Source organism: Oncorhynchus kisutch, linkage group LG13 (assembly GCF_002021735.2).
Source record: "Oncorhynchus kisutch isolate 150728-3 linkage group LG13, Okis_V2, whole genome shotgun sequence".
Taxonomy (NCBI): domain Eukaryota; kingdom Metazoa; phylum Chordata; class Actinopteri; order Salmoniformes; family Salmonidae; genus Oncorhynchus; species Oncorhynchus kisutch.
The window spans coordinates 60728868-60746978 of record NC_034186.2 but is presented as its reverse complement, the minus strand read 5'-3'; the positions used below and the strand labels follow the sequence as shown (position 1 = coordinate 60746978).

The 18111-nt window shown below is 44.8% G+C and overlaps 1 protein-coding gene across 1 annotated transcript; it reads left to right on the top strand.

The window, feature by feature from the left end:
- LOC109902022 (semaphorin-7A-like) lies at positions 1 to 17758 on the top strand. Its single transcript, XM_020498074.2, has 14 exons — positions 1 to 242; positions 2594 to 2733; positions 7231 to 7293; positions 7723 to 7818; positions 8041 to 8146; positions 8697 to 8804; positions 9347 to 9486; positions 9805 to 9989; positions 10504 to 10612; positions 10879 to 11080; positions 11715 to 11830; positions 11978 to 12150; positions 12392 to 12447; positions 13250 to 17758. The coding sequence occupies exons 1-14, from the start codon at positions 161 to 163 to the stop codon at positions 13594 to 13596; spliced, it is 1923 nt and encodes a 640-aa protein (XP_020353663.1). The 5' UTR covers positions 1 to 160; the 3' UTR covers positions 13597 to 17758.
- The last annotated feature ends 353 nt before the right edge of the window (positions 17759 to 18111 follow it).

Genomic DNA, 18111 nt, shown 5'->3' with positions numbered 1-18111 from the left:
CTCGTTGAGGTGCTGAGCAGTGTGGGTACAATAATTGAATAACATAGATTTCAAAATTTATTTTGCAACGCTCGCGCACGCGACGCAAGCGGTGTGGTCAACCTATTAGAGAGTTTTGGAATTCACGCATGAAAGGGTTCGGGCACATTGAGGACGTGGAATGATGAATTATATCATATTGGCGACCGTTTTTTCCATGGTTTTTGCCGAAAAGTCACCTCGGCTGAAATTCATTGTAAAAGGTATGTGCTAATTTAGCTATTTGCGTTTAGAGTGGTCAGATACGCCCTGTCTGTGTATTAGGGTATATGCGAGAACCTTGTTTTTTCCTCCATGGAAATAGTTAGATTAACAATGAACAATAGACTGTAGTCTACTTGAAAATCAAAGTAGTGGATCACTTTCCTCATCACGCGTTTATACATGCATGGCATCATGCATGATTCAAGGCAGACAATCATGTAAAATGTTCCACAAAACAGGCTATACCAACCAAATAGAAATGTAGCCTAATAATGATAGTAGGCTATATTAAATTGACAGAATGAAAGGCATTGTGTCAATGAGAATGGATCTCAGAGAAACGCAAATAATGTGATGAGAGAGAAAACATGTTGGACTTGGTATAATTATATAATTTGAATAGCCGATTTGTCAAATTGTTATGCGTCCCAGTTCTCAACTAAAGGAAATAAAATAAGCAATTTGTATTAGATTAAATGGAATAAATTAAGCACTGTGTATTAGATTAGATTAATCTTCATGTGGGCTAATTTAGGCCCAGTTGCCTATTCCATTGTAATGAAATGGAAGGGATAGAAGCCTTCATACGTTTGGAACAGGTTTATGGCAGCGGGAACGGTGGAATTATTCAGAACCAATTGTGTTTTACAAGAAATTAGCTTAATTAAGATAGCCTATTATTGCTATTTAGGCGTTGATTATTCGGGTAGCCTGTCCTATACAATAGTGACCCACTCATACGAAGACATCTAATCTTGAATTCAGAGCGCACATCAGCATGTCAATGCAGAGGCTGTATGTTAAAGGCCCAGTGCAGTCAAACATATTTTGCCTGTGTTTTATATATATTTCCACAATATGAGGTTGGAATAATACTGTGAAATTGTTTAAAAAAATAGGTTGATAATGCCCCTTTAGTGTAAGACCTGTTTAAAAAGGCCGTTTGGTGGGATGGAATTTTAGTCTGCCTGGTGAAATCACCATCACCAAATTCGGCTGCATTGGTCCTTTACGTGTTTTGACAGGCTCGCAGTTTTGCACGTTTTGGCATTTCGGTCATTAATAATCCATGTGTGAGGTTCAACCTAGCGCAGTGGGTAGACGTTTGCCAGTTGTCATGGAAACGCAGTCCTGGTGTTGTTTACCAATCAGACAGCTGTTATTTGTGATCAATGCCCGGATATTTCTTCTGATCTGCACCTCATTTGGTCTTCAAGACAGAATATAAGGCTAAATGATACGTGCTAATTGAAAAGAGTGCCGAGGAGCTCTGCATGTAATGTCATTAAGTTTACTTAAACACACAATGTCAGTGAACGTATTACAAAACCACTACATTACAGTTCAAACCCAGCATTATGGTGAATACTTAGCTCGCGCTGCAGAACTGCAATGCAGGTGCACGAGCTGACGCGTTGATGGTAGGTACTGCAGTAGCTGACGCTTGTTGAGGACAGAGCAGCAGCATTAGCTCCAGGACCTCATTAACACACGCGAACACAAGCGCGCGCGAACACGCGCACGCGCACACACATCCACACAACCCAATTAATATTTATGAGAATTCCGCGCAGCAAACTAACAATTATATTTCCAAACTCATGCCTCACACCTTGCACAGTGGTCTAATATATTCACAATCAATAGAAACAGGGCTATCAAGTTAAGATGCACAGACCCTATAGTCGTTACAGGTGTAAAGGACAGTATTCCTCTTGGCAGATCAGCAGTCAAATACAGAACAACATGGTGTATTTTTTTGACATTTCAAACTTATATTATAGAAAAATATAAAGGGATTTCATGTTAACGACATTCAGTCTTAGTGTACCGGACAGAGACATGTCAATACAGAAAGATTCAATTGATGAAGCATTACATTCCTCTCAACATGGAGGTTTAAATTACTAAAGCCTATGTCAACACCTGGGACAGCGCCATTTGCCACTCTTTTGTCGGCCAATTGAGGAACTTGTGGTCTATTTTCCTGTATCATTGAGAATGTCAGTCACAGAATTGGTAGACACACTAGTGTCAGATTTGCTTGTGCCTGTAGGAATAGGAGTCCCGAGGGTAAATTGACCTTAACCATGGCAACCAATTCAATTTCAGTACAGACTCTCTCTCTGATCTGTACAGCTTTAGCCTCATATCAAAACTAAAAGACTTGGGCCAAAAGGTAGACTGGCAGCTTTTTGAATTTTATTTTAGACGTTACATGACCACACCAAAGAGCTCAATTAATACATTCTTGTTAAATCCAATTAATGAACGACACTGATCTACTGGTATATCATATAACGACTTTGTAACAACACCTTCTCCTAATTTACTTTGATATGGCCCACAGAGCCGGCCAGGTACCACTTCTCGAAACCGGAGAACTACATGTCAGTGTACCACCAGGAGGGCACAAATGTGCTGTACGTGGGGGGCCAGACAGTGATCTACGTGCTGACTTTCACTGACAGGGGGGTCCGTGACCTGCAGGTGAGTTGCTGGTAACCATAGAGATGAACAGAGATACTCGGTGGTGGTGACACAGTAACCCAATGCAGGCACAGGAGACTGGCTTAAAGAGGAGGCAGCAGCTGTCGACCTAGTTCAACAGCCTCCGTCGCATGAGATGGGTCATGCATACATTTATAGAGCAGATCTCATCTCTGTCCAATCGGAAAAGGAAGTGATTATATAGTGTGGGCTTATGAGGTCAACATACTGTGGTAAACCGTGGGGTGTTGGGTTGAGCGTGCAGAGATTGACACAGAGACAGGGAGGTTTTAGTCCGCAAAAACAACTTTACTAAGACAGAAAATAAACATAAACAAAGAAAATTCACTTAGGTTTGGCTCGGTGTCGGTCTCTCCCCGTTCTCTCCCTCGCGGTGTGCCACAGTGCTCCTTTTATTTGGCCTCCACGGTTGGTTGGCACTTTCCCCTAATTACCTCCACTTGCTATCAGCTATCCATGTCGGGGTGCCCAGCTCACGTACCGGGTGCAAACAAAGCGCATCCTTCAGGGCCTGGAACACTGCCTCTGTGTCCTCCATCCATTGCACCGTCTGGGGTAGATATGCTTTTGTTAAGTCTGTGAGGGGAGAAGCTATTGCGGCAAAGTTAGGTACAAATCTACTGTCGTATCCTGCTAACCCCAGGAATGACTTCACCTGCCTCTTGGTTCGGGGGACTGGCAGCTTTTTAACATTTAATTACATTTTTTAATGTATTTTTATTGGGGTTTCACATTTCCCCTCCCGATCTGATAGCCCAGGTACTCCACCTCGGCGTAGCCCAGCTTGCACTTGTGGGGGATCGCGGTCAGACCTGCATCCCTTTGCGCATCAACCACTACCTGTAACCTGCAAAGATGTGACTCCCAACTGTCACTGTGCACAATTAGGTCATCCAGATAAGCTGCTGCATACTCACTGTGCGGCCGCAGGACGCGGACCATGAGTCGCTGAAAGGTCACTGGTGCCCCGTGGAGCCCGAAAGACAGAACTCGGTAGTGGTATAGCCCCCCGGGGGTGGAGACGTCAGTCTTCTCCCGGGAGGCCGCTGCCAGTGGCACCTGCTAGGACCCCTTTGTCAGGTCCAAGGTGCTGACGTATCTCGCTATCCCCAAGTGGTCGATAACTTTGTCCACCTGGGGTATGGGGTAGGCATCGAACTTACTGACCTCGTTCAGACCCCGGAAGTCATTGCAGAAGCGGACGCTTACATCCGGTTTCGGAACCAGCTCTATGGGGCTAGACCACTCACTGTGGGACTCCTCCAGTACCCCCATTTCTAGCATTGTTGTCACTTCCCGCTGGTCCGCCACCCTCCGGGCTTCTGGTATCCAGTATGGCCACTTACGCACTTTTTCTCCCAGACGTGTGTGGATATGATGTTCCACGAGATCCGTGTGCCCTGGCACCTCGGAGAACACGGCCATATTCTGTTGGACTAACTCTCGGAGCTCTTGTCTTTGGGTCGGGCTGAGGTCTTCCCCCATTGCAACTTCGACAGAGAGCGTGCCATGCTGTGACCGGATCCACGTTACGCACAGCGCCTCGCGTGCGTGCCATTTCTTCAGTAAGTTCACATGGTAAAGCTGGAAGGGTTTTCTCCGCCCCAGTTGGCGGACCTTATAGTTGACGTCGCCTACCCGCTCAACGATGTCGTAGGGCCCATGCCACGTAGCCAGGAATTTACTCTCCATTGTAGGGATCAGCACCAAGACCTTCTCACCTGGTTGGAACTGTCGTGGTGGGGCCCCCCGGTTCGAGACACGCTCCTGGGTACGTTGCGCCTGGGCCATGTGCTCTCTCACCACTGGCCAAGTCGCCGTCATCCTCCCCCTCATCTCCTCCACATCCTCCCCTGAGAAGGGGGGGTTGGCTGCTATTCCCAGACCTCCTTGGCTAGGTCCAGCAGCTCGCGGAGCTGACGGCCATACAGGAGCTCAAAGGGGGAGAACCCAGTGGATGCTTGGGGTACCTCGCGAACTGAAAACATCAGGTGGGGCAGCAGCTGGTCCCGGTTCCTCCCGTCTCTCTCGATGACCTTCTTCAGCATCTGTTTTAGGGTCTTATTGAAACCCGTCTATTTGTGGATGGTACACACTGGTCCTCACCTGTTTTATTCGTAACAGATTGCAGACATCTTTCGTCACACGAGACATGAACGCGGTGCCCTGGTCCGTTAGGATTTCCCGCGGAATACCCACCCGGCTAAATAAATGGAAGAGCTCCCATGTGATACCTTTTGCTGCCGCCGTGCATAGCGGGATTGCCTCAGGATACCGGGTGGCGTAATCCACGATTACCAGGATGTATTGGTGTCCCCTCGCGGTCTTCACCAACAGACCCACCAGATCCATTGCCACCCACTCGAATGGCACTCCTATGATGGGCAAGGGAACCAAAGAGTTTCTATACTATACCCTTGGAGCTGTGATCTGGCACTCCGGGCAACTATGGTAGTAGTCCTCCAAGGCACGCTTGACTCCGGGCCAGTGGAACCGGTTCTTTTCTCCATCCCATGTGTGCCCCAAGCAGGTGGGTGTGGGCAAGCTGCAACACAGTCCTAACATACTGGCTGGATATGAGTAACAAATCCTTTGTCTCCCCATTATGGTTTACTGCCTGATACAATAAATTATGCTTGATTGTGAAGTGGGGGTAACGCCAATCACTTACCCCAGGTAATAGTACGCCATCCACCCCAATCACCTGGCCCCTAGCGTTCTGGAGATTGGGGTCTTCTAACTGGGCTGTCCCAAACTGACCTGTGAGGATTCCCGAGTCGGGAGGTCCGTCTAGGGCCTCCACCTCCATAAAGCTGTCTTTGTGTGCGCCCAACAGGAGGTGACCTAACTCGCCATCCGGGTTACCCCAGTGCTGGGGGATGCGGTGGGCATGGCCTCCTCCCGGCTGGGACAGCTCCACGCGAGGTGCCCCGGCTCACCGCACTCATAACAGCGTCTCTGACCTGGGTCCAGCAGCCGCCGACGTTGTCGGTTTGGGTCATCCTCTTTCTTCACAGCCTCGGCTGGTTCCGTCCGGGCCCCCTTCAGCCCCTCGCCTCTCTTTGTGTTGTTTGTCCCCCTCTCTCTGCTCGGGCCCCTAGAAGGTCCTGGGTGTTCTGGTGAATTTCCACAGTGGTCAGCAATTCCTCCAGGCTCTGGGGGTTCTGCATGCTCACCGTCTTCTTCATCTCGTATGGCAGGACCCGAAGGTATTGATCCAGGACGAGCTTGTCGAGCATCAGGGGGGATGGTACTTCGTCAGTAGCCAGCCCTTGGTCAGGTGCACCAGGTCGCTCATCAAAGCACGGGGGGAAAGGGTGGGGTTAAAGGTCCAGTCGTGGACCAGTTGTGCACGGCGTGCGAGGCTGAACCCATAATGGCTCAGGATCTTCCATTTGAGTCCCTCATAGTTCGCGGCCTGGTCAGCGTTCAAATCAAAGTAGGCCTTCTGGGCCTTCCCAGAGAGGTAGGGTGCCAACAGGCTGGCCCATTTGGGCTTGGGCCATCCTTCCCTCTGTGCCGTCTTCTCGAAGGTGCACAAATATGACTCCACGTCATTTTCCTCCCTTAACTGAACCAGGAACTGATTCGGGCCAGACTCCTGAGCCCTCCCAACCTTCAACTGGGCTACCTCCACTACCAGTCTGCGGTTTTGTTGGTGCTGCTCCTCCAGTGCTTGCTCCTGGAGAGCCTGTTGCTTCTGCTGGCTGAGGATGAACTGAGCCACCAGCTCCTCCATGGTAATCTCTGTACACTTGACCCCACTGCACCTAAAGCTACTGAGTTGCCCACATTCTCCACAGTATGTGGTAAACCGTGGGGTGTTGGGTTGAGCGTGCAGAGATTGACACAGAGACAGGGAGGTTTATGTCCGCAAAAACAACTTTACCAAGACAGTAAATAAACATAACAAAGAAAATTCACTTAGGTTTGGCTCAGTCCTTCTTCTCTGCTTTTGCTCGGCGTCGGTCTCTCCCTCGTGGTGTGCCACAGTGCTCTTTTTAATTGGCCTCCACGGCTGGTTGGCACTTTCCACTAATTACCTCCACTTGGAGCTATCTGTGTCGGTGTGCCCAGCTCGCATACTCCCAGCAGAGGGAGCCAGCGTCGCATCACGTACCTCCCCTCCATTACCACCCCTCGGGGTAGACCTCCTGGGATACCACAATACAATAAAGATAATACACTGAGCTAATAATGTCAGCGTTGACTCGACAAACATGAGCAGAAGGTAGCCTATCATTTGTGTTGTGACTTCTGATTGTCTGTGCCCTATAGTTACGCTTAGTTGATCAAATATTAGAGACAGTAAAGTAATCCTCCCTTTGTTCGTTTATGGTACAAGACCAGACTTTTGTCATTTTCAATCAGCACTGAATTTGATTGCAGTTAATTGAGTATTTGAAAAGGCCTAATTTGCCTACGAGTTATGGATAAATTGTATGACATACTGGAATGTATCTTATATTATTACAGATCCCTGTGGTAACCGATGAAAACGCAAAGGCAGCTTGCATCGCCAAATCAGACCCACCAAAGGTAGGTGGTCACCACCATCATCCTCATCATCAATCTTCGTCATCATTATCACCATCATTACAGTGAGGAAAGTTTGTTGCTACTGAGAATATTAATTAAACAGAGACATAATATCAACATGATATCGACACCAGTAGAAACTGTCCCAAAGGTTAAAGGTTGGGACAGGGGAACGGTACAATGCTGTATTTGGTATTCAGACACAAATTCCATCTGGAAGTTTCTCTTGAGATTAAAGTCCTGCCACTGTACTTAATGAATAAGTGATGCAATGCATATGAAGTTATGCAGACAATGCATTCCCTCAGTACTGCAGAGGTAATTGTTGCGCTATCTGCCAAATTAGGGAAAATGGATCAGTTCCAATATTCTCTCTCTCTCTCTCTCTCTCTCTCTCTCTCTCTCTCTCTCTCTCTCTCTCTGCTACAGTTGGAGTGTGACAATTTCATAACAGTCATTCAGAAAGTCAATGACACTTTTGTGGTATGCGGGACAAATGCAGGAACCCCCAAATGCTGGCTGCTGGTAAGATGACATGATGATGAATAGAATAGCTGTTGTCTTCAACATGTGTCTAGTGTTCTCACACCGTTCACACTTTCATCTTACTTATCTCCTGTATCACTTTTATAAAAGTTGGTAATAGTGTTCAATAAAAAACTTGAACTTATATCTCTATTTGTACTGTATACGTAAGAGCATTCAGGATATGGCTTGTGAGGTTGTGATGTCATTTCCTCTCCATAGGTAAATGACACTGTGCTGACTGACGCCCCCACCAATGGACAGATGGCACCAGCCTCTGACATCTCCCCTCCCTACCCCTCCCAGAGGTCCGTCAGTCTGTCCGCAGGTACGATGAGAGGACAGACAGACACTCCAGCCAAACATCCATGGAAACTCTGCTATTGGCACAATACCAAACCCATCCCTCACCCCTCCATCCAGCCATTATGTTCATAATTATACAGACCAATCAGATCCTCAACATTGGCTTTGGTATGGGATAGGAGATCTGTTTAAAATGGAACTATAGTACTACAGATGGTTTACGACATGTAGCGAAGCTGTAACTCACAGTATTATCGGAATCATGGCAAGGTTACTTTGTATAGCAGGTTCTGTGATAGCGCAGACCAGGCTGGACTGGAGTGATAAACCAATGAGCCATTTGCTAGAGTGGTGCAGCATTCTGATAACGTTCAGTTCTCATTGAACCATTAATGTCTTGATCTAAATTACCTCCCTTATTGCTATGGAGACAGTGCCCTAAGTGGGGTAATTGTAATACGGTTATGGGTGGGTGTTGGCGCAGTCAGCTGTCTTCTGTTGACTTATTTTTTTATCTCTCCCTCTCTACTCTTTATCTCTCTCTTTATCTTTACCCCCCCTCTCGCTCTCAGATGGGAATCTATACTCTGCTCTGTCAGCAGTGGGGCGTCACCCTGGCTCTATCCGCCGGACCTACGGCACTCAGAAGCTCCTGAAGACTGAGAACAAGTGGCTGCAGAGTGAGTGGGATGAGAGCAACATGGGACTATAATGATGTAGGAGAGCTGCATGAGGCACTGGAATGGATGAGCATGGAAATAGCAAGTCTATATGATCTAATATCTTGTAACTGTAACATGCTGCATGGAGAAATGTAATCCCTATGAATTCTTCCAATTTTAAAGATCATAAGTTAAATTCACAGTTGTGATAGTCATACAATGTTTTAACTCCCTGTATTATGTACTGGAAGTCTTTATTAGCCTATGAAACTTCCAAGCAAACACTTTTATCACAATGTATTTTTTAAATACACCTTTATCTCCGTACACACTATATGGCCCTGCTAGAATGAAATGCATTAGTTTGAAATGGGCCCAGATAGTTCCAACCAGTGACTGAGTTGGCCTGGTGCTCACTGGCTTCAAATGTTTCACTACCTGATTGAGTATTATAACATAGTGCCTGTTAAATAGTGATGAGTACCAGCTCCCAAATATAAAGAGTATTATTTCAGTCCACTTCAAGCACTGGTGGAAGTCCTTTCTCTCTCCTGCTGCAGGCCCGCAGTTTGGTGGAGCAGCAGTGATGCCAGCCTCTCAGAAACACAAGGAGGAGATCTACTTCTTCTTCAGTGAGATCAACAAGACGGCCATGGTGGACGAGGAGCCCTACAGGTCGCGCATCGGCCGAATCTGCATGGTAACCACAACAACATCACTATATCAGCTGCATTGCAACGTTATTGCGTATTAAAGCTGAGCTCCGCGAAAGGAGAAACAGCACCACTGGTCACCCCATGCACATTTGTTATTGTTGAGGTTTTTTTTAAACAGAAGAGATGAGCATCCAGCCTCATGGTAAAAAGAAAACTTAGCACATACTCTGATGTTCGTCCGTGCAATGATGTCAGAGGGGGGACAAAACTGGGTTTGTTGTTTGAAGTAACATCTTTGTTGTTGTAATATTGCAAACGAACCTGGCAGTTTCAACTGTTGTATACTGTGTGTCCGTCTCCAGGTGGACGAGGGGGGCATAAAGAGCCTGCTGGCGGACTCGTGGACTACCTTCCTGAAGGCCAGGGTGATGTGTGGTGCGGGTAGCACCCCCCAGCAGTACAACAACATCAGACAGGCCTTTGTGCTGTCTGACGTGGCCCACGAGAAGAGGACTGGGGTCATGTACGGCCTGTTTGCCAACGCCTGGTGAGTAGACACCTTACACCTTACACCTTCAACACCCTCCAACCCATATGGCTGCTTAAGACTGTATCATGCTTAAAATGCAGGAGAGGAATGAGCTGCACAAACAACATAATCAGAGGAAAGGAGGAATTATGCACAGCACATCCAAATGGGGCACAGGAGCTGGATAGACATGGACAGCAATGAAAAGTTTCAGTGAGGAAAATATTTGATTGTATTTGAAAGGGAAAGGGACAGGGGGATACCTAGTCAGTTGTACAACTGAATGCCTTCAACTGAAATGTGTCTTCCGTATTTAACCCAACACCTCTGAATCAGAAGTGGGCTATGCTCTGTGGAGGCGGCCAATTACTTTTGAGCTTGAGTGCTTTTATTAGCATATTAGAGCGGCCTTAAATCTTAATTCAATCAGTCTGTGATTGAATTGCTAACAACATTCCGATTCACATTAAGTTTGAAAAAAATAAGTAGAAGGAAGGAAGGCTTTTAAGTGTTGTATTGTTTGGTTGACCAGGGACACAACAGTGATATGTGCTTACTCCATCGAGGACATTGACCAGGCCTTCGCCACGTCCAAACTGAAGGGCTACAGCAGTCCTCTGATTGGACATCGCCCTGGCACAGTAAGACACCCACTGAATCAGTTAAATTAACTTTCTTTTAATTAACGTTTTGTAATGCCAATCAAAGTCATTTTACAAAGGCCAATTGCATAAGCTCATGCATGTGAGTCCTCAATTTTGGGGAAGTGGAAGACTCGTGTTTCTATTTTGGAACAGTTGCAGATGACAGACGCTGGTTGTGAAATGATTGTTTAAGGCAAAGCCACAGCCTAAGTCTGTCTCTCTTCCTGATTACATCACTTTAATTACATCACTTCCTGTCCCAGTGTGCCTTCAAGAACTCCACGGCAGCCCACAACCCTAAGACCCTAGTGGTGATCAGGGACCACCCGGAGATTGAGGACGTGATTCGTCCGGTCGGGGGTGCTCCGCTGAACCTGCCCACCGACGATCACTTCACACACACTGTCGCTGCCATTGTGCTAGCAGTAAACGACGAGCACTATAGTGTGCTATACCTGGGAACAGGTGTGTGTGTGTGTGTGTGTTCGTGCGTGTGTGTGTGTGTGAGTGTGTGTGTGTGTGTGTGTTTTTGCCGTCAAGCTGTATCCCATGTACAGGCGTTTGGTGTAACCTATTTAAAAGTTATCTTTTAGAAGACGTAGTCTCCTTGAAAAAGTAAATAAACAAGTTGTTTGCTCAATGCAGGCATGAGTTGGGGCTTATTATAAGAGTGCATTTTTGGCATGAATCCCAGATAAATTGACTGAATTTAAAATAAAATAAAAAGTAGCTACAGCCTAATCGATGTGCTCTGTTAAAGAAGTCAGTCGCTACCACAGGGAAAGTAGTGATAGAGCTGTGAACAGAGCCATGGGTCTCTGAGGTGGCCTAATAACAAACTAGAGCAGTTAGTCTTCTGTGGGAAGTAATAGCCTCTCAATGTGGGGAGGAGATAAGAGAGGACAGGCCGGCTCCTCTCCGTAAGTCACCCACTGATGAATTGACCAGTAGAGGAAAAAGGCAGCATGTGCTATTATAAACCTGGGGCCATATTCAATCAAAAATAGTCACTGAGTTTCCGGGATCCATAAAAAGGAACAGGTCTCGACCATGGTGTCTCTCTCTCCTCTGATAATGTTCTCTTTCTTTCTGGTGATAGAACAGGGGAAAGTGCTCAAGGTTCTGCACACTATCGAGGAGGCCTTTATTATATCCCAGTACTCCCTCTTCCACAACGAGGGTCCTGTTCTAAGCATGGCCATCGACTCTAAGAAGGTACTGTGAGACCCTCAGCGAACACTCCTTAACAGCTCACACTAATATCCGTAGAAGAATTGGTTTATGACGTAGCTGCAGTCCAATCCATTTAAACAATGCACTTCTAGTGATAACCACTGTGTGTCTCCCTGCCTTCTCCCCCAGGGCCACCTTTATGTGGGCACGGCAATGGAGGTCCAGCGCATACCATTGGCTGACTGCGGTCGCTATGGAGACAGTTGCCGGGAGTGCATTCTGTCTCGGGATCCCTATTGTGGTTGGGACGCAGCCAGGAGGAGGTGCACACCCATCCCAGCTGGATACAACATCAGCACTGGGTATGAGATGTGATGATGTCACTCCTGGAATACAGTTTAGATACCTATGGAAAACATGCAGCGTACCAAAAAAATAACAATCAATACCAGCCATAACATATCATTTCTTGCAGAGGAGTGTCGGGGTTCCAACTACTATTCTAGGTTTTATGATAATTGTTTCATTCACATAAAATGGTTGATTGTTCAAAATGGTACATGCTAATTTGATGTTCCTTCAATAATTTGTTTCATACCACAGGGCACTCACTCAGAGTCTGGACCACTCCAATGCCTCTATCTGTGGTGAAGCTGCTGGTGAGTGCCCCTCCGCCTCCTCTCTGACTCTCTGTATCTTCATTAACTGAAATAAGGAACTTTTTCCCCAGAGCCTAACTCAGAAGATGATATCATATAATTGAGCGGATGCTCAAACCCATTGGGTGGTTTAATATCAAAGTTTGCCCTCACTTCAAAGCCCAATAGCTTCAGTCATATTAACCTCTAATAATCCAAACAAATGATGGGATATGTACTGTCTTTGTTAGCAGTCTCTTTTTTCCATTACTTCTGTTGGTCGCAGTCTCAGTGCAGCTGTCATGCATATCCGTTGACTATTTCCCTTTCTTCCATTCCTAGAACAGTGTTTTTTAAACTTAGGGAGTGGAGGATGAAAGGTGATGCAATATCGTATATCAAGATATTATATTTTAATCTGTTATTTTAGCTGATATTTTCCAGAGAGAGCAAGTATCAGACCACAGAATAAAATAGATGCATCTCTGTGTCAGTTTGTACACGTTAGTCTGGTTTTAGGTTTACCTAAAGTCACAATTGTCCTACTAACTGAGAGCAAAGTTATAATTTACAATAACCTGTATATTTTTTCACAACTATTAGTGTGGCCTCTTACCCACACATTTGTCACATAATGCAGCAGTCCTGCCAATCCTGTCCTTCCATTCCCATTTTGAACTCACCTATGATTGTTACCGTATATATGTAAACAATCCATAGGTATGAAACCATAGCATATTCTCTAGTCTTGGGAGCACATAAGTAAGTATTTAATTTGGGTGAGATCAATGTTAACCAGGCTGTGCCATCTGAACCCCCACAGCACCGAAGACCCATAGGACAAACCCCAAACAGGTGGTGATTGACTCGGACGGCCCCGTTAACCTCCCCTGCCCCGTGCGCTCCTTTCACGCCACCTACCGCTGGGAGAAGGACAACTGTATCCAGCACTACCCCTGCTTCATCATTGGAGACTCCTGTGTGCTGGAACCCACCCCTAACCTGCCCCTTAAGCAGGGGGTGTTCCGCTGCATGGCCACGGAGAACGGCTACAAGGTGGAGGTGGTCTCCTACAGGCTGGTGATCAACAGTGCGCCTCTGCCTGCCTCCTTGGCCTCCACCCTGGGGCCCTGCCTCCTGCTTGCTGCAGCCACCCTCTGGCTCCTGTAACCATTGCAAATGCTAAAGCTAACCCCTTAGCCTCTAAGGCCCTCTCTCTGTCAGACAAGAGAGGAGGGGCCACCATACCAGATTAGGTTCGCAGAGCATTGCTATTAATGGTCGGGTAATGCGATCAGTGTTGCCCACAGAGACTGTTTTCAGAAAAAGTGTTTTTTAAATTTAATTTACATTGTTCAGGAAATGCCTGAAAATAAACAAAGCCACTTATTTTTTAATTATATATGGGCTTACCATACTAACCAATACTGTACTGTTTAAACAAAAAAAATACCTAAAACAAACTGAAAATACACAACATTTAAACTTAATTAATACATTAACATCATATGGAAAGACAAACTATAATATCATGTCTTAGTCTGAATTTTAAATACAGATTCAAACCACAAGATGTGCTTTGCGAACCTTGCCTGTTCCACCCAAGAGATGACATCTCATGAGTTGCGTTAAATACAATATCAGGCCAATTTCTCAACTTATTTTTAAACTTGATTGTCCTACTTTGTGAATATTTGAAGCTTGAATACTGCTCTAACATCCAAACATCCTGTTGAATGTCATAAGTATAGGATAGTATTTAGAAAATGTCTGGTATTGTGTAGAAAAAAGCCTTAACAATTCTGGGACATACCTGCTAAGCACAATTTGCAGTGGAAGCAAAACTGATCAATTATGTTGACTTGAAACTGTGAATGAGGTGGCCAAGCCTTACTTTGATGCTGGGAGGAAGTGTCATCATTTTGACAAGAAGTCATATTTTTGACAGGAAGTAGGTAGAAGAACATGAGCTCATCCTCGAACATCACTGTGTCTCGGCAAGTCCTCTGCAGTAAAGGCAGTTTTTGCATAATTTTATTGGATAGTATCAGACATTAAACATCATTCAGTGGCAGGTGAGGCCAAAGTAGAATTGAGTAGATGACATGTAGAGTTAGTGGCATTTTGTAGTTTGCTATATGAGAAAAAGCTTGTGATTATATGAGTACTGTGTGTTAAGTATTTTATTGCTCCGCAAATGCTGATTTCCACCATTGCTGCCTATGTATATGAAAGTTATTCTTGATGGTTCAAGGTTTTATACTGTGCGGAAGTCCAGAGAGGACAATAAAAAAATCCTTGTCATGGCGAGATAACTTACTTATCTCGTGAACACGACATAACAAAAGTGGTTTTGTCAACATCACGAGAATGTTCTCATGATCACGAAAAAACAAAAGTTGTTTTGTCGACATCACGAGATGAACTCTATAAATAGGAGTAGACGCATTGATGATAGATTGACATTATGGCAGAGGCGGTAGAGTCCATGGTGGATCAGCACATATATTTTTATTGATTGCTACACTAAGGGATGGTACATTTCATGTTAACATGTTGCTCATTGACAGTTTATAAATTAGAATGTTAGCAAGCTAAATGTCCCTTACCTTGAGCTAAGAGTGGCAGGTAGCCTAGTGGTTAGAGCATTGGGCCAGTAACCGAAAGGTTGCTAGATCAAATCCCTGAGTTGACAAAGTAAAAATCTGTCGTTCTTCCCTGGAACAAGACAGTTAACCCACTGTTCCTAGGCTGTCATTGTAATAAGAATGTGTTCTTAACTGACTTGCCTAGTTAAATAAAGGTTCAAAATAAAAGAGCTCTTGGGGCATCTGAGCCTTCATGGGGCATTTGAGCCCTGAATGATACCTGAAAGGCTGGCTTGTTTCCCAGGTGGTATGCCAATTGCATGCAAGCAACAATGCAGCTAGTCTTGTGAGTGTGTTAGCTAGGTAGTCTTATTAGCTAGCTAGCTTGTTATATATGCTGGTTGTTAGCTTGCATAACTAATGTGTGTAATTATAAGGGGCACTTCATGTTTTATGGATAATATTACAATTTACAGCGTGTGTGAGCTCAATTCCTGACTGATAAGATTATATTTCTTCCTCAGAGCTTGATCAGATTCAATAGCAGTCTCAGATTCCACCTTGTAGGGTGTTTCATAGGTACCGCTTCTTGCAGGCAGATTAGCAGTCAGTGCATTATGTATATGATCAAGATTGAGTGCGCTCGTTTCCTGGCAGGCTGATTTGATTCAGTAGCAGCCTCAGAGGCTGATAAGTCAGGATGCTGCCTAGTAGGGTGTCTGCAAGGAGCCTTACATATGAAACAGCCTACAAGGCAGCACCCTGATTTATCAGCCTCTGAGGCTTCTATTGAATCTGATCAACTTGCCAGAAATAGAGCTCACCCACTTTGGATTGTATGCATCAGTCTTTACAGCGCTGACGGCTAATCTGCCTGCAAGGAGCCTTACCTATGAAACAGCCTACAAGGCAGCATCCTGATTTATCAGCTTCTGAGGCTGAAATGTAATCTGATCAGCCTGTCAGGAATGCAGCTCACCCACTCTAAATGTGTCAGGCATCGTTCAGGGCTTAAATGCCTCATTTTGCGATCAACACAGCCACAGGGCTCCTTGATGAAGTGGTTATCGTGCATCTGAAGAAATTAATGGATGATGCGTTGTACTTTTGATTATCTCGTGATCTCGACAAAACAACTTTTGTTATGAAATTAATATGTCTTGATCTCGACATAACGAGGGAACTTTAAAAAAAAATCATATGTCCTCTCTGGGTTTCCGTAATACTGTGGTTCTACAATGATATAACTCTTTGACTGCTTTAACTAACCTATTCTCAATGGGAAAATCCAATGCATAATTCTCAAAGGGGTTATTTTCATACTTGTATCTGTATGCTGTGACAAGCGCTTTACATAATTTGATAGGCTCCTTTTGTGAAGTAGAACACTGAGCAGCCACCATACTCTGGGGAGAAAGACTGGAATGAATGATTTACATATTTGGAAGATATGGAACAAAATTCCTCTTAAAGCAATCAATGTTTTTTAATTTAGCACCTGACCTCAAATAATAATAGTATGTTGGAGGCAGAGAATGTTTGCTGGGAGGGAGTGGTTTACTCAGAGCAAATGTTGAATGTAACATAGTAATATGAATGTAGTTGCAACAAAATGCAAGTCTATTGTTCCCATTTATTGATTGTAGTATCTCAGTACTGAAGCACCATCTTACAACCACTACTGTGTTTTGAACTGTGCCACTGAGCTTTGTGGCAAATTTTGAAATGGCAAAAAACCCACTGTCGCCTGAAAATATTGGTAGAAAACAGGCTACATAATGCTGTTCTTAGAACAGTTTTAGCCATAGTTCTGCAGGTTCCATCTTTCTCTCTGGGGGTGGCTGTACGTTTGTTGTCTCGAGGTCTCAGGAGGATCTGCCTGCTGCATTGCACTGATGCGGGATATTGACTGTGCCAAACATAAGCTGTGTTGTGCCGCCTCATCCGCAGCCTGCCGCTTCTCACTCACTTAGCACTTTGAGTAATTGGTTTCCCAAATCTCTTTCTCAAACTCACACATATTCTTATATATGTCACAAATACACACAGGCATATCAGTGCGCGAACACACACACCTCTTGTTTACCAATCACTCACTTCAATCTCATTCTCTTTACTGAAGCTGGTGTGTCTCTGAAAACAGTGAACAGAAGCCTCTCATACGCTAGCCAACACTAATTAGGCAACTGAACCTGTATCGCTCACTGCAGAGAAATACAAGCTCTTTTACCAAGACAGATGGCCTAGAGTCACTGGGTATTGTTAAAAACGGTCAATGAATCATGTCTGTGCAGAGTTGATTGTATTTGGCCTTTCATGGATTTCAAAATTGATATGGGAGTTTTGTTTCTCTGGAGCACTTTATTTAATGACCACCTTCGTAGCCAGGAGTCCCTGCTATGACGTGGACATAAACAGTGGCTATATCGCATGCGGGCGATTATCATTATCCTAGAAAGATTTAAACCGGTTTGTTTTTGTTCAGTTTACCCGTCTGATAAATAATGCCAGCGGAGAAATAGAGTGAAGTGAATCTATTGTCTTTCAATCCTTTCTCTGGCGCTTTGGACAGTGTTGATTCTGTGTCTTAGTACGTTTTATTACCATAACCATTCTTTGTTTTAAGGACAGATGTCTGTCTATATGAAGTGTTAATACATGTCCATGTAACACATCTGTAACTCCATATGTTTCCCTTTACTGAACATGTACAGTGAAAATCAATAAAGTAATCGACTACAGTATTTCCTTTTTTATGGACTTTTATTTATTCAGGGTAGCCCAATAATGTATTTTTTCACAAATGTATATCATTGGTCCTTTTTTAATTTGCATGTGTGTCTGTGAAGAAAGAGAGCGAGAGAGAGAGAGAGGCAGAGGAAGGGATGTGGACAAGCATATCAAACGAGGAGAGGGAGAGAGTGATTCATACTTAATGGTATAAAACATGGCACGGTTTGCGGCAGAGTGGAAAGTTGGGTTACTTTCAATTGTAGCAGATTGTGTTCAATTCATGCTTGAGAACCACAAAATGGTTGAATTCCACATTGAGTAAACTATGTTAAATGTTGCACCATCTACTGGTGTAGAAATGTAT

Bases quoted from the DNA above. Each gene is read 5' to 3' on its own strand.
- LOC109902022 (XM_020498074.2), top strand. From the start codon at position 161: ATGATGAATTATATCATATTGGCGACCGTTTTTTCCATGGTTTTTGCC. The intron at 243-2,593 runs GTATGTGCTAAT...TATGGCCCACAG, and splicing joins GCTGAAATTCATTGTAAAAG to AGCCGGCCAGGTACCACTTC. The intron at 12,151-12,391 runs GTATGAGATGTG...TTCATACCACAG, and splicing joins GGATACAACATCAGCACTGG to GGCACTCACTCAGAGTCTGG.